General features: G+C 36.2%; 1 protein-coding gene across 1 annotated transcript in view; it reads left to right on the top strand.

The window, feature by feature from the left end:
- The window catches only part of AQR (aquarius intron-binding spliceosomal factor), a 115,508-nt gene that overhangs the window by 37,696 nt on the left and 62,547 nt on the right, over positions 1-15,265 (top strand). Inside the window, exons 12-16 of the mRNA XM_037742364.1 lie at positions 497-610; positions 3,673-3,776; positions 8,641-8,743; positions 10,446-10,566; positions 13,617-13,758. Of these exons, the coding sequence (XP_037598292.1) occupies positions 497-610; positions 3,673-3,776; positions 8,641-8,743; positions 10,446-10,566; positions 13,617-13,758 (584 nt within the window). The remainder of the gene's footprint in view (positions 1-496; positions 611-3,672; positions 3,777-8,640; positions 8,744-10,445; positions 10,567-13,616; positions 13,759-15,265) is intronic.

Below are 15,265 nucleotides of genomic sequence, written 5' to 3' on the forward strand. Positions count from 1 at the left end.
ACTGTTTTTCCTTGAGCACATAATGAATTCCAAAACCTGTATTTAGGATTTTAAATAAGAAACCCCAGGAGTTCCCTCTAGTGCTATAGTTTTATAAATTTTCAGTGATGTAGATAAGATAGGCTTTGTTTGATTAAAGTGCTGGGCTTCTTTAGATTACCTCCTTAATGCCTCTTAAGTATTGGGATTGCAGTATAAGTTTTTCTTTGCAGAAATAGACCATGTATATAGACTGAACAATTTATTCACATACTTTATTTTCACATAACGAAAACATTTTTACTTGGATATGTTCTAAAATCTTTTTTGTAGTGTTTACATTCCTGAGTTTTTCAGCACCTCTAAGCTGCTATATGAACTTGTTTATTATTTTGAATAGTATTGTGCTTCTTCCCCTTATGTTCTTATGATTTATTCATTTAAATTCATTTAAGTGTGTTTTTTTTTTTTTTTTTTTTTTTTTTTTTTATTTTTGTGTTTTTTTTTTTTTTTTCAGCTTTTGGACATGCTTAAATTCTATACTGGTTTTGAAATTAATGACCAAACTGGAAATGCTTTGACGGAGAATGAGATGACCACAATTCACTATGATAGAATTACTTCTCTACAGGTAATTAAAATACATTATAGCCTTTGTGTATGTTTCATAAAATTGTGTCATCCTACAGTTTAGGTTTTGTGTAGGTACAGATGGAAAATGATGTTAATTTAATAGTGGTTTTATCTTCGGCATTTTTAATGTTTCTTTTTCCAATGAATTCTTGAAAAATAGAACTTTCTTTTACAGCCTTTCTAAATCCTGTGAATCAATATACTGATATTTGCTACTTGGAAATACTAGTTACTTGGCCAGTTTGGTGTATTTAAATATTAACTCTGCTGTCAGATTTATTAAACAGTATTTCAACATATGGCAGGATGTATGTAAGGATTTTGCACATTTTTAAGATGAACACATATGATGGGGCTAAAATTTACCAATGTAGTTCAGATAAGCCCAAAAAAGTACCTTCATTTGTTTTTTATTGCTGATCTTATCTTATTCTTGAGCTCAAATTTCTCTGGTGGCAGAAGGAAGTTTTGTCAGTTTAAAGTAATGCAGCTATTTCTGTTTTAAAGAGTCTTTTGAGGGGGGGTAAAGATTCACTTCAAATCCTTTTGTAATCAAGTTGGCTATCTCTTAAGACATCTGTTCTGCGAAGCTGGAGGCATCATACTACCTGACTTCAAACTATATTACAAGGCTACAGCCACCAAAATAGCATGGTGCCAGTACCAAAACAGACATATAGACTAGTGGAACAGAATGGAGACCTCGGCAATAATACCACACATCTACAACCATCTGATCTTTGACAAACCTGACAAAAGCAAGCAATGGGGAAAGGATCTCCTATTCAGTAAATGGTGCTGGGAAAACTGGCTAGCCACATACAGAAAAGTGAAACTGGACCCCTTCCTTATACTTTATACAAAAATTAACTCAAGATGGATTAAAGACTTAAACGTAAAGCCCAAAACCATAAAAACCCTAGAAGAAAACCTAGGCAATACCATTCATGACATAGGCTTGGGCAAAGGCTTTGTGACAAAAACACCAAAAACAATTGCAACAAAAGCCAAAATTGACAAATGGGATCTAATTAAACTTAAGAGCTTCTGTACAGCAGAAGAAACTATCATCAGAGTGAACAGGCATCCCACAGAATGGGAGAAAATTTTTGCAATCTACCTATCTTGACAAAGGTCTGACATCCAGAATTTATAAGGAATTTGAACATATTTATAAGAAAAAAACAACCCCATCAAAAAGGGGACAAAGGACATGAACGGACACTTCTCAAAGGAAGACATTTATGCGGCCAACGAACATGGAAAAAAGCTCAACATCACTGGTCATCAGAGAAATGCAAATCAAAACCACAATGAGATACCATATCATCTCATGCCAGTCAGAATGGCAATTATTAAAAAATCTGGAAGCAATAGATGCTGGCAAGGCTGTGGAGAAATAGGAATGCTTTTACACTGTTGATGGGAATATAAATTAGTTCGACCATTGTAGAAGACAGTCTGGTGATTTCTCAAGGATCTAGAACCAAAAATATCATTTGATGCAGCAATCCCATTACTGGCTATATACCCAAAGGAATATAAATCCTTCTGCCACGAAGACACAAGCACACGTATGTTTATTGCAGCACTGTTTGCAATAGCAAAGGCATGAACCCAACCCAAATGTCCCTTAATGGTAGACTGGATAAAGAAAATGTGGTACATATACACCATGGAATACTATGCAGCCATAAAAAGGAATGAGATCATGTCCTTTGCAGGAGCATGGATGAAGCTGGAAGCCATCATTTTCAGGAAACTAACACAGGAACAAAAAACCAAACACCGCATGTTGTCATTTCTAAGTAGGAGTTGACCATTGAGAAAGCATGGACACAGAGAGGGGAACAACACACACCAGGACCTGTTGGGGGTGGGGGCTGAGGGGAGAGAACCTAGAAGACAGGTCAGTAGGTGCAGCGAACTACCATGGTACATGTATACCTATGTAACAGAACCTGCATGTTCTTCACATGTACCTTTTTTTTTTTTTAAAGAGGAAATTTTAAAAAATAATAATGGTGTAAAAAGAAAAAATCTCTGTTCTCCTTCTTTCCTACTAGGTATGTAGAGACACTAAAATACCTTTATTGTTTTGGAAGAGGAGTTAATTCGGATGTCTTTTCTTGCTTCTTTTTTAGAGCATTAGTATTTTTTGTCCCGTCTCTGTCCTTGGAATGACCACAGCTGGTATGGCATGTGGTCTATTTTATTGACACAGGCAAGGCATCATGATTACTCTCAAGGAACTTGGCTATTTCCCCTGTTGAGGAGGCCCCAACTTTGCTTGATGGTGCTAGCATTCTCCTGAGGGCTGACTCTTGTTTATTTCCTTGTTTTCTCATGCTTGGGTTGCAGAGTCATTTGCCATTGTGTGCAGTAATCGCATAATCCCATGGCAAGCTCACTCATGGCAACCTTGGCAACCTTCTGTGTCATCCACCTGGAACACATGAAAACTTCTGGATTTTTTCTGTGCTACATGGGCATCAAGGAAGACTAGGGACATTACCTAAGTCGCTCTCTTGTAATACTACTATTTCTGTTTTCTTGCAGCTTACCCTGTGTTGGTTTAGAGTGTTACCCTGTGATGTCTTCTCTTCCCAGGGTTCCAAACAAAAGCAAGGCATACGCATAATGCTTTTGGTCTCTCTTTCAAGTTCTCTCTGCAGCTGGAGTTTCCCTTGGGACTTTCTTTTAGTCTTATTAGACCTGTTCTTGATAATCAATTGTGTATTTGGTTTTTTCTCCTCTTCTATCAATGAAGCTAGCCTTTGTGGCTATATTCGTATATATTGACAGTCCTTTTAGATGTCAAAACATGAACACATGAACACCAACTTTATGTTTTTTACATTTCTGCTATGATAGTTGTAGTTTTTTTCTCTTTTTATTACATGCCGCTGTCTGATTAAGATAGAGGTCGCATAAAAGAAGCATGTAAGAAAGAGAAATGTGTTAATATTTTTAGAATATATTATTTTTGTCATTAAATAGTAGATGTGTATATTAATATGTAGACATTAATGATTGATATTTTTTGCTGTTATTTTCCAGAGAGCTGCTTTTGCACATTTCACTGAACTCTATGATTTTGCCCTCTCGAATGTGGCAGAAGTAGATACTCGGGAATCCTTGGTCAAGTTTTTTGGACCTCTTAGGTAAAACAGCATGAAAAAACTATATATCCTTTTTTTGTATCATGCTCCCTCAATTTTACTTGTCTTTATTGCTTTTAATCATTTTACACTACTTTAGGTAATATTACTTATTATTTCACTCTTTACTGACATCTACAACTAGTGCTTCTCTCTAGCAGTTTTGTGTCTTTGAACCACTTAACTATAATTATCCATATATTTTTGGTAAAGTTTCTATTTTTTATGATGTATACAATTTTTCTAGATCTTAAATTTTTCTTAAAGTAGAACATAAAGCTGGTCAATCTTATCAGTCATAAACAACATACAACAAAAACCAATAAATATTCATATGTGTGATATTAGAGGTGTGACTTAGGGAAATTTTTGCATGTTTAAAATTTATAAATTTAGTAATTTCCTCTGGCACTTAGCTATCTGCTAATATGCCCTTTTGAAAATAGTAATAGTAATAGCATACGTTTATTTACTATGTGATAGAATTCTGTTAAGTATGTAAACAATTCTTAAGATACTCATGCTAGAAGTAGGTATCATTTTACATATAAAGTATCTGAGGCATAGAATAGTTAAGTAATTTGCCTAAGTTACACAGCAAGTAAGTGGCAGAGATACAGTTTAAACCTGGATAGTGTGATTTCCAAGCCCTAACTTACTTTTAACTACTATGCTGTATCATCTCCCAGCTCTTGGGAGAAATTATGTGTGGTTCCATGACTATTGAAAATGTGATAAACTGAGGTTGGTTTGGTTGTTCATTCTCATATGAGGATTTAATATAATTGATAACACATAGATTCATTTCAGTCTTTTAAATAACTACGTAGAGTTCCATTAAACAGGACCACCTTTTTTTTTTTTTTGATACGGAGTATTGCTCTTTAGCCTACGCTGGAGTGCAGTGGCGCCATCTCGGCTTACTGCAGCCTCTGCCTCCCGGGTTCAAGCATGTTTTCTGCCTCAGCCTCCCGAGTAGCTGGGACTAGAGGTGTGTGCCACCACACCTAGCTAAGTTTTCGTATATTTAGTAGAGATGGGGTTTCACCGTGTTAGTTAGGGATGGTCTCAATCTCCTGACCTTGTGATCCACCCACCTCGGCCTCTCAAAGTGCTGTGATTACAGGCATGAACCACTGCGCCCAGACCCACCATACTATTTTTTTTTTTGAAGTCAATCTGTTGTTGAATCTTTTTTTTTTTTTTTTTTGGAGACAGAGTCTCCCTCTGTTGGCCAGACTAGAGTGCAGTGGTATGATCTCAGCTTACTGCAACCTCTGCCTCCCAAGTTAAAGTGATTCTCCTGCCTCAGCCTCCCAAATAGCTGGAACTACAGGCACGCGCCACCACACCTGGCTAAGTTTTGTATTTTGAGGGCTTCACCATATTGGCCAGGTTGGTCTCAAACTTCTGACCTCAGGTGCCACTGCACTCCAGCCTGGGCAACAGAGTAAGGCTCCATCTCAAAAAAAAAAAAAGAAGATTGACATCTATTATATGTTAGCATATGTATTGCTAATGAAAATATATTTTCCAAAGTGAAAAAAAAATGCACAGTGAAAAGAATGTCTTTGTTTTACATTTTTGTGAATCTCTTTAATGTCTGATTTAATTGAAGACAGATTTGCAGATGTGTTCCTGGATTCAGTTTGTTGTGAGATACTGTTTTGAAGTAAATTGAGAACATTTGGCCTTACACAGAGGGAAGTGTATTTTGATAAGCTTGATCAAATAATTGAGAATATTCTTCTTTGATACTGTACAAGAACTTGACAAGTGGTGGTTTCTTTAAAAATTAGTTTCACAGTAGAATCTGAAACCATGTCAAGGAAGTCTGTGCAATTAAAATGAATTAATTTGAAAAATTAGAAGCTAAGTCTTGCTTATGGATAAGAGGACTCAAGGTATGAATCCTTCCCAAATTAATCTACAGGTATAATTTAATTCCAGTCATAATTCTAGTAGGATATTTTCTAGAAATTGACAAACTTACTTGAAAAATAACATGGAGAGGCAAAGGAACTATAACAACCCAAACTATTTTGTAACAGAACAAAGTTGGAAGATTTCAACTACTTTCAAGGCTTGCTGTAAAGGCCACTGTAATCAAGACATCATGGTATTGATAAACATATATATATATGTTTATATTTATTTATAAATATATTTATTTATTTATAGACCAGTGGAATAGAATAGAGTCAGAAATACACCACACCTATATGGTTAGTTGAGTTTTGACTAATGTGTCCAGGCAACTCAATAAAGAAAGGATTTCAACAGTGGTGCTGAAACAATTAGATATTCATATGCAAAGTATGAACCTCGACCCATACTTTGTATCATTTACATAAATTAATTCAAAATGGATTATAGACCTAAATGTCAAAACCAAAACTTCTGGGGAATATTGGAGAAAATGTTTGTGATTGTGGTTTGTCCATGGACACCAAAGCACAATCCATAATGGGAAAAAAATGATAAATTGGACTTGATCAAAACTAAAAGACATTTGCTGTTTGAAAGACATTGATAAGAGATTGGGAAAAAAAAGCTACTAATAAACTAGGAGAAAATATTGGCTAAATAGATATTTGATGAAGGAATATCTCAGAACTCAATACAGTAGTCCCCTCCCTCTCTGCAGGGCATGTGTTCCAAGAACCCCAGTGGATGCCTGAAACTGTATATTGTACTGAACCGTGTGTACACTGTGTTTTTACATGTATATGTAAAAACCTATGATAAAGCTATGAATTAGGCACAGTAAGACATTAACAACAGTAGTAATAAGAGAACAGTCAGAACAATATACTATAATAAAAGTTATGTGAATGTGGTATCTCTCTCAAGATATCTTATTGTACTATATTGAACTATTTCCAGACTGTGATCAACCATGAGTAACTGAAATTATGGAAAGTGAAACCACAGATAAATGGGGACTCCTATAATAATAAAACAATTTACAGATGACAAAAGATTTGAACAGACATTTCACCAAAGTAGATAGGTAGATGTCAGTCAGTCCATGGAAAGATGCTTAACATGTTTAGTCGTTGGGGAAATTCAAATTTAAACTATAACAAGATACTACATACCTATTATAATTTTTTTTATTTGTTTAAATGGATAAGGCCAGGCACAGTGGTTCATGTCTGTGATTCCAGTACTTTGGGAGGCTGAGGCAGGAAGATCACTTGTTTACTAAAAATCAAAACAATTAGCCAAGTGTGGTGGCACATGCTTGTAATCCCACCTACTCAGGAGGCTGAGACAAGAAGATTGCTTGAGCCCAGGAGACTGAGGCTGCACTGAGCTATGATCACGCCGCTGCACTTCAGCCTGGACGACAGAGCGGACCCTGTCTTAACAAAACAAACAAAAAACCCAAAATGGATAACATTGACTCTTGGCAAGGATGTGTAGCAGTTGGAATTCTCATACATTGCTGGTGGGAATTCAAAGTGGGATAGCCATTTTGGAAAAATATGACACTTTCTTGTAAAGATAAACATGAACTTACATCATGATCCAGTGTTTCCCGCTTACAGATGTATTCAAGAGAAGTGAAAACTTATGTTCACACAAAAATATATAGAAAAAGGAATATAGTTGCTTTATTCAAAATTGTCAAAAACTGGAATACACAAATATCCCTCAGCTGTTGAATAAATAAACATACTGTGATACAACTGTATCATGAAATACTGTTCAGCAACGTAAAGGAACCAACTACAGATAAATAGTGCAGTGTGGGTAAATCTCAAATGCATTATGCTAAGTAAAAGCAGCCATTCAAAAGGCTACCTAAGACCAGCTGTGATGGTTCACACCTGTAATCCCAGCAATTTGGGAGGCTGAGGCAGGATCACTTGAGCTTAGGAGTTTGAGACCAGCCTAGGCAATATGGTGAAACCTCATCTCTACCAACAATACAAAAATTTAGCCGGATGTGGTGGTGCACACTGGTGGTTCCACCTACTGGGGAGGCTGAGGTGGTAGGACTGCTTAAGCCCCAGATGTGGAGGTTGCAGTGAGCTGACAATGTGCCACTGCCCTCCAGCCTGGGTGACAGAGTGAGACTCGTCTCAGAAAACAAGCAAGAAAAAAAGACTACCTAATGTATGATTTCATTTATTTGACCCAAAAAGACAAAATTACAAATAGAAAACTGATTATGGTTGCTGGATTGGGATGGAGAAGGGAGTTAGCTATAAATTAGCACAAGGGATTTTGGGGAGGCGATGAAGCCAATTAAATAGTGGAAGGCTGTGAAGCTCACGGCGAATACGGGTTTTCCAAAATTTGAAATTTTCACGTTCACGTGGAAGTTCAAATTTTATCATTGACAGCAAATACTGATAGTTGTTTTCCTTGAAATTATAGACTTATTTCATTGAAAAATTGAAATTTGAAAGAAAATTGCCATTTGTCCAAGGCTGTATAGTTTGTCATTTTTTGAAGTAAAAGTTGTGTGCAAAATACGTACTTCCCATTTTGTCACAGAATTAAAAAAAAAAAAAAAAAGAACAACGATACTCGAGTCCAAATTTAATAGCATTAATTTTTTTTGCTGCTTCATCAAGGACATTCTTAAATAAAACTGTGAAACAGACGATGTCTTAGTATAAATATTTAAAAGTGTTCTTGGGGACTGCCTAGAAGGATCGTGGGTACAATGAAAGGTTTGCAGAAAACATTTTGAGAACCCTGCACTGAAGGCTTAATTTTCATTGCTGGTTTTTGATATTTGCTGCCCATGTCATAGTATTGTATTTGTTTTTTTAAAGCTATTTGTAAAAATACATGTTTCCAAAGCGAAGTGAAGTAAGTTACTATGAATAAATTGTTCTCTATTCTGCAGTTCGAACACACTCCACCAGGTGGCATCATACCTCTGCTTGTTGCCAACTCTCCCTAAAAATGAAGACACAACTTTTGATAAAGAATTTCTTCTAGAATTGCTGGTAAATACTAATGTTCTCTGAATTTTGCATTTGGTTTCCCCTGCCTTTTTAAATCATTCTTAAAGATGTAGGTTCATATAGATATTTAGTGGGCCAAAGATTAAGTGGATAATTCCCATTTTGTTTTTGGAATTGTATTATCATTTGATTTTATGAGATTTGCTTTCTCATCTTTTGAATTTCTTTTCTCAAGTATTTTATCTCTTTAAACTACTTTCTGGATGAATCATTCTATTAGCAAGTATTTGTGTGCAAATCACTTTTCATTGTCTCTGTTTCAATTCCTAAAAATTCCTGTGCTATTTTATGGCCCTATAAATTCTCTCATGAGTCAGGTTTTGGGGATTAATAATAAATCTTTACAACAGAAAGAAATGAGGATTTTTTCAAGAATTCTTTTTGAGACAAAGTCTCACTCCATCACTCAGGCTGGAGTGCAGTGGTGTAATCTCAGCTCACTGTAACCTCTGCCTCCCGGGTTCAAGTGATTCTTGTGCCTCAGCCTCCTGAGTAGCTGGTATTACAGGTGTGTGCCATGACTCCCGACTAAGTTTTGTATTTTTTGGTAGAAGATGGGGTTTCGCCACATTGGCCAGGCTGGTCTCGAACTCCTGGCCTTAAGTGATTCCCCTGCCTTGGCCTCCCAAAGTGTTGGGTTACAGGCATGATTCACCGTGCCCAGCCTTTTTTCAGGAATTCTTCTAATGGACAACAGATTTGGGTATAACGTTGATCCTGTGCCTATTAAAGTCTTGTGGCCAGAATTTTTTTCTAAAATTTAAATTGTTTCACCAAAAGACGATAATTTAAAAAATATATAATGCCACAACATTATGTTTTGTTTCCTCCCTTTCCTTTTTTTTTTTTTCTTTTTTTTCTTAATGGCAAGAACTGCAATTATGTTTCCTCCCTTTCCAAGGGAGGTTTTGGATTTGGATTCTTCCTGTTTTGGATTCTTCAAATATTCAATTTATGATTAAAAATTTGAAATATGCATATTGTTCAGATATCATGATTTTTTTCTATAATTATATTGTCTTCACTGAACAGAATGTGTTATGTTATAAGAATGTATCATTTTAGCAATATTAAACACTTAATTTCACATTTGAGATAGATTGCTGTAATATTAATATTAAGCGTGCATAGAAGTCGTCATGGAAGGGAACTTAGAGAGAGAAGCCTAGGGTGATAGATTAATAAACTTACCCAGTTGATATAGCTGGTTAGTATAAGAATGAAAACTATAGTCCAAAACTTAGAGCTCCTTTTTTTTCTTACGTTGATTAATGCTAAGTGTCATGGTTTTTAAACTCTTGACATGTGCCAGGGACTTTGGCACGGTTTTATAATATTTTGTTTTCTTAAGAAACTTGAGATGTGTGGCACTTTATCTGTTTCAGTGAAAAGGATACTAAGGTCAGAAAGGTTAAAGTTAACGTGCCAGTTTTTACAGTACTCATAAATAGAAGAGCTAGGATTTGAACTCAGGTCTCTCTGTTTCCAAAGACCATCACTGTTGGTTCATTTGTCATCTTTGATCTATGGAGAAAGTAAGAAAAGAAAAAAAAAATCTCTTGTTGAACTGCTACAATGATATAGGCATGAAATAACTGATAGGCCTGAAACGTCTTCCATAAATTATTTTGATTGAAAAAAGATGCTTCTAACCTTCAGCATGAACTTGTTTCCTTTCTTTTAGGTATCTCGTCATGAACGTCGAATTTCTCAGATTCAGCAGTTGAACCAGATGCCTTTGTATCCGACTGAGAAAATTATATGGGATGAAAATATTGTCCCAACTGAGTACTATTCTGGAGAAGGTATGGTAAAGAAATATGGCTTCAGCTGTGCAATGAAACAGTCAGATTTCTCATGTGTAATTGGCAGTTATAGACAGTGTACTTCAGTCTATTCTGTACATTAGGATAATTTCCTGGTACCCAGAAGTTAACCTTATACGCTAGAAAAGATTTCGTATTTTGAATGCTTTAGCACTAAGGATTTTCTTTACATTTAACTATACACATTTCACCGCGTAAAAAATATAACCATAAAGCCCTAGGATTGTTTTAATTTTTTTGTTTGTATGAGACACGGTCTTGCTCTGTCACCTAGGCTGGAGTGCAGTGGCACAATCTCAGCTTATTGCAGCCTCTGACCCCGGGCTCAAGTGATCCTCCCACCATAGCCTGCTGAGTACCTGGGCCCACAGGCATGCACCATGCCCACTTTTTTTTTTTTTTTTTCTTTTTGTATTTTTAGTAGAGACAAGGTCTCCTTATGTTGCCCAGGCTGGTCTAGAACTCCTAAGCTCAAGCGATCTGTCCGCCTTAGCCTCCCAAAATGCTGGAATTACAGGTGTGAATCATTGCACCCGACCATAAGACTGTTTTCAAGGAGACTTGATAATGCATGAGCTTTAATTGTGTCACTGTGAGAGGCTATGTTTGATAGAGCTTTTGTTTTTCAAAGCCTTTTTTAGAGGCTCTTTTGAATTCTATGTGAAGCCAGGTAATAAACACCAAAAAAAAAAAAAAAAGACATTGTCATTAATTGATAGTAAACCCTTAGTATTGATCCAAAATGGTATTGCCTAGTTTGTTCACTTTCCACCCATCCTCTGAGGATGAGAATTTGTCACAACTGAGTATATGCAAAAGTGTATTCAGATGTATTTTGATGACATATTTCTTCTTTTTCTTCTCCTTTTTTTTTTTTTTTAAAGACTAAGTGTCACTCTTGTAGCCCAGGCTGGAGGGCAATTGTTGATCTTGGCTCACGGCAACTTCCACCTCCTGGGTTCAAGTGATTGTCCAGCCTCAGCCTCCCAAGTAGCTGGGACTATAGGCGTGTGCCACTGCATCCGGCAAATTTTTGTATCTTTAGTAGAGTGGGGTTTTGCTGTGTTCGGCAGGCTGGTCTCAAACTCCTGACCTTGTGATCCACCCGCCTTGGCCTCCCAAAGTGCTAGGATTACAGATGTGAGCCACTGCACCTGGTCTTGAAGGCATATTGCAACAGAAATTTCAGGACATTCTTTGAACAATGGTATTACTATTAGAAGAAATGTGACTGTTTTAAAGACATCACAAGTATAGGTATTGGTATATTTACTTAAAATGGTTACTCTATGGCATATCCTAGAGCCACCACCTCAGTAAACCCAGTGTGGTAATATTGTGCTAGGTTTCAGAACATTCCTTACAGTGGTTAATATGTTGATTTCTTATGTCTAGGGATGCACACCTGGGTGATAAAACTATAAAGAAATTAAGACAGTGATTGCTATAAAAGTCAGGAAATGGTTACTTTCAGGTGAAGGGAAGAAGATGTAACCGGAAAAGGGCATATGGGAGGATGCTGGGATAGCTGACAAGGTTTCATTAAAAAAAAAATGTCTTTTACTTTACTGGTACCCTCTGAACATCCCTTTCTTTCCTTTTTTTTTCTGCAGAAGAACCGAAGTTGTTTGATCTTAGAGTTTCCCACAGTCTAGATTTTTCTGCCTGAATACTCATGGCATATTGCAGCATATGTTCCTCAGTTTTTTTATTTTTCTTGCAAATTGATACAACCTTAGGCAGAGTCTCAGGTTAAGGTTCCCTTGGCAAGATTCCTGGTAGTGGTATGTTCCTTTGTCAGGAGGCACATACTGTCTGCTTGTCTCTCTTTTTGTGCTGTTAGTAGCTATTGATACTTAACACCTAGATTTGTTAATTCATTGAGTGTTGCAAAGTGGTGACATTTTAATTGTCAGAGTTTTTAAAAATAAAAATGTGCTGTTGAAAGAAATTAAGTTAGATTACTAGTCAGAGTTTACTAATATAAATAATGTTAAATTTTTATAGGTCAATGTTGTTACTTTTAAGTTTATTTATTTATTTTTTGGTAATATGGACAACAATGATGAGACTGTGATTCATCAGTAAAATGTGTTTTGGGATTTAAAAAATCCAAGTGGTTGGTCACTTCTTGTCCAGGAGAAATAGTGTTAAGTGAGAATAATGAAAAGAATATTGTTTATTCACATAGTCAGAGAAGGAGGAGTCTGGAATAACATGCAAGCAATGTTTTATCCTTAAAGTTTAGCCACAAGGCAAGTTCAGATCACAGTAATGATCATTGGAGATTGATTTATGCAATGTAACGTAATAATTCAGTGTTTATGCTAAATTTTGTCGTAGGCTAAATTTATGGTAACATGATCACTTCAATATTTGCTAAAAATAAATTTGGTGATAAGGGAAGTTTTAAATTACTTGAGACTATTAGTACAAGTATCTTTAAATACTTTGAAGGAGTACTGTTTACGTATGAATCACTGATATGCAGATTACATGTATTAATAAAGCTCATCCTTCACCCCTAATAATTTTTTTTTTTTTTGAGACTGAGTTTCACTCTTGTTGCCCAGGCTGGAATGCAATGGCGTGATCTCTGCTCACTATAACCTCTGCCCCCTGGGTTCAAGCGATTCTCCTGCCTTAGACTCCCGAGTATCTGGGATTATAGGTGCCTGCCACCATGCCCAGCTAATTTTTTGTATTTTTAGTAGAGACGGGGTTTCACTGTATTGGCCAGGCTAATCTCCCAACTCCTGACCTCAGGCGATCCACCTGCCTCGACCTCCCAAAGTGCTGGAATTATAGGCATGAGCCACCATGCCCAGCTTCACCCCTAATTCTTAATAACCAACGTTTATTAATCTGGTTTTAACATCTGTGTGGAAACAAAAATAAGTTGTTATCAAATATGCTGCATTTCAGGCACTCATTATATTCTTAGTTTTGTGGTGCCAGTTTTTTTAACACAGAGAGCAAATGTCTGATTAGAAGAATAATTCAGATATGGATGATGTTTTCCTTTTCAGGTTGTCTAGCTCTTCCCAAATTGAATTTGCAGTTTTTGACTCTTCATGACTACCTGCTAAGGAACTTTAACCTCTTCCGCTTAGAGTCAACTTATGAAATTCGGCAGGACATCGAAGATAGTGTCAGCAGAATGAAGCCATGGTTAGTAAATTGGTTCCACCTGTAATGAAATGATGCAGACAGTGACTGATAAACTTCTGTCAGAAACCTTAGTATATTTAGAAATAATATACCTGGCACAAAGGTAACCTCTAAAATAGGAGATATTTACTCTTTGAGACATTTTAAAATGTGAATTAACATGTATCACAAGTGCTAAAATATAAACTACGTATCTGGGTACTTGGGAATGGGGATAGGAGACTGGGGATAGGGGAGAAGAAGTCATCGTGCTCAGGAAGGGAAGGGGGAACTGTAGAGGGTAGTAGGTTGGACCTTACTTAAAGCCTGATTGAAGGCTACGGGTTAGCCAGCAGGCCTGTGCTAGGGCAGGACAATTTAAGTCATGGAAGAAGCGTATAATAAAGGGATGTTCCATTAATCCAGCTACTCTTGTCACTGTTGTCACAGTATTCTCAGTCTGCCTCTCTAGGGGAATGGATAGAGGATTAGGGCTGTTGCTGAGCATTGTATGGGGTGGTATGTTAGAAAGTATTCTGTCTCTCCTCCCATAGATCCTGTGGAGGAGAGTAAATCACCAGGATTTACTTTTAGGGCCAGTTGAGTTGGTCTTGTTATTTGAGGAATTCTTCTGCATAAACTCCACTCCCCACCTGCTAGCTGATGTCTGGAATTCCTTTAGCTAAGAAAAGTCTTTCTTTCTGGTTATGGTAGCAGCTCTGCATTACAAGAATTTGTAAAGGGTTAATTTGGTTTTATGGATATGGCTGACTTTAGGCAAATGCTCTTTATTCACTATTTCATTCGAAGTATGAAACTGATAGATATCAGTTATACATCACACGTGATTATAAATGAGTAAAATACTGTGAGATGGATTTTTATTACATTATAGCACACCATGTATACATACATAATTATACTGCATTTTATGTGAAAAGCTGAACAGCTTTGGAATATGAACTGATTCAGGTATCTTCCAGGCTTCTCCTTACTAATTATAGAGAGCTACCACAGACACTGTGATTATGAGCTATTTTTTCACTTCCATGTTTTATTTCATACAGAGTTATATTTTTTAATTAATTATTATGTGAGAAGTTATTCTGGGTGAGACTATAAAATACAACACAAAGCATTTTTTACTTAATAATCAGTTGAGTCAGTAGGCAGGAGAGCACTGTGAAATTTGTATATCCACTGGCTGATCATTTCTGCCCCCAGCTTTGCTGAAATTGTTGCCCATTGTTTGGACCCTGGGGGAGTGCTTGATCAGAAAACTTCTTTACAATTTACCATTACCTTGAGTTTATATATAAGCTCAGATTTTGGGCCTGATTTTGGCCATTTTGAAGTCTCTAGGGATTTATTAACTGGCAGTTCAACAAATAGAATTCATTTATATTTTACTTAAATGCCAAGTGCAACAAAAATACTTTGAGTTCTTCTGGTCTATTAATTTAAAAATTATAATTTTTATTTTTATTTTATTTTATTTATTTTTTTATTTTATTTTATTTTTTTTTTT

This window comes from Cebus imitator, unplaced genomic scaffold (genome assembly GCF_001604975.1).
Source record: "Cebus imitator isolate Cc_AM_T3 unplaced genomic scaffold, Cebus_imitator-1.0 Scaffold119, whole genome shotgun sequence".
In the NCBI taxonomy this organism is placed as follows: Eukaryota; Metazoa; Chordata; class Mammalia; order Primates; family Cebidae; genus Cebus; species Cebus imitator.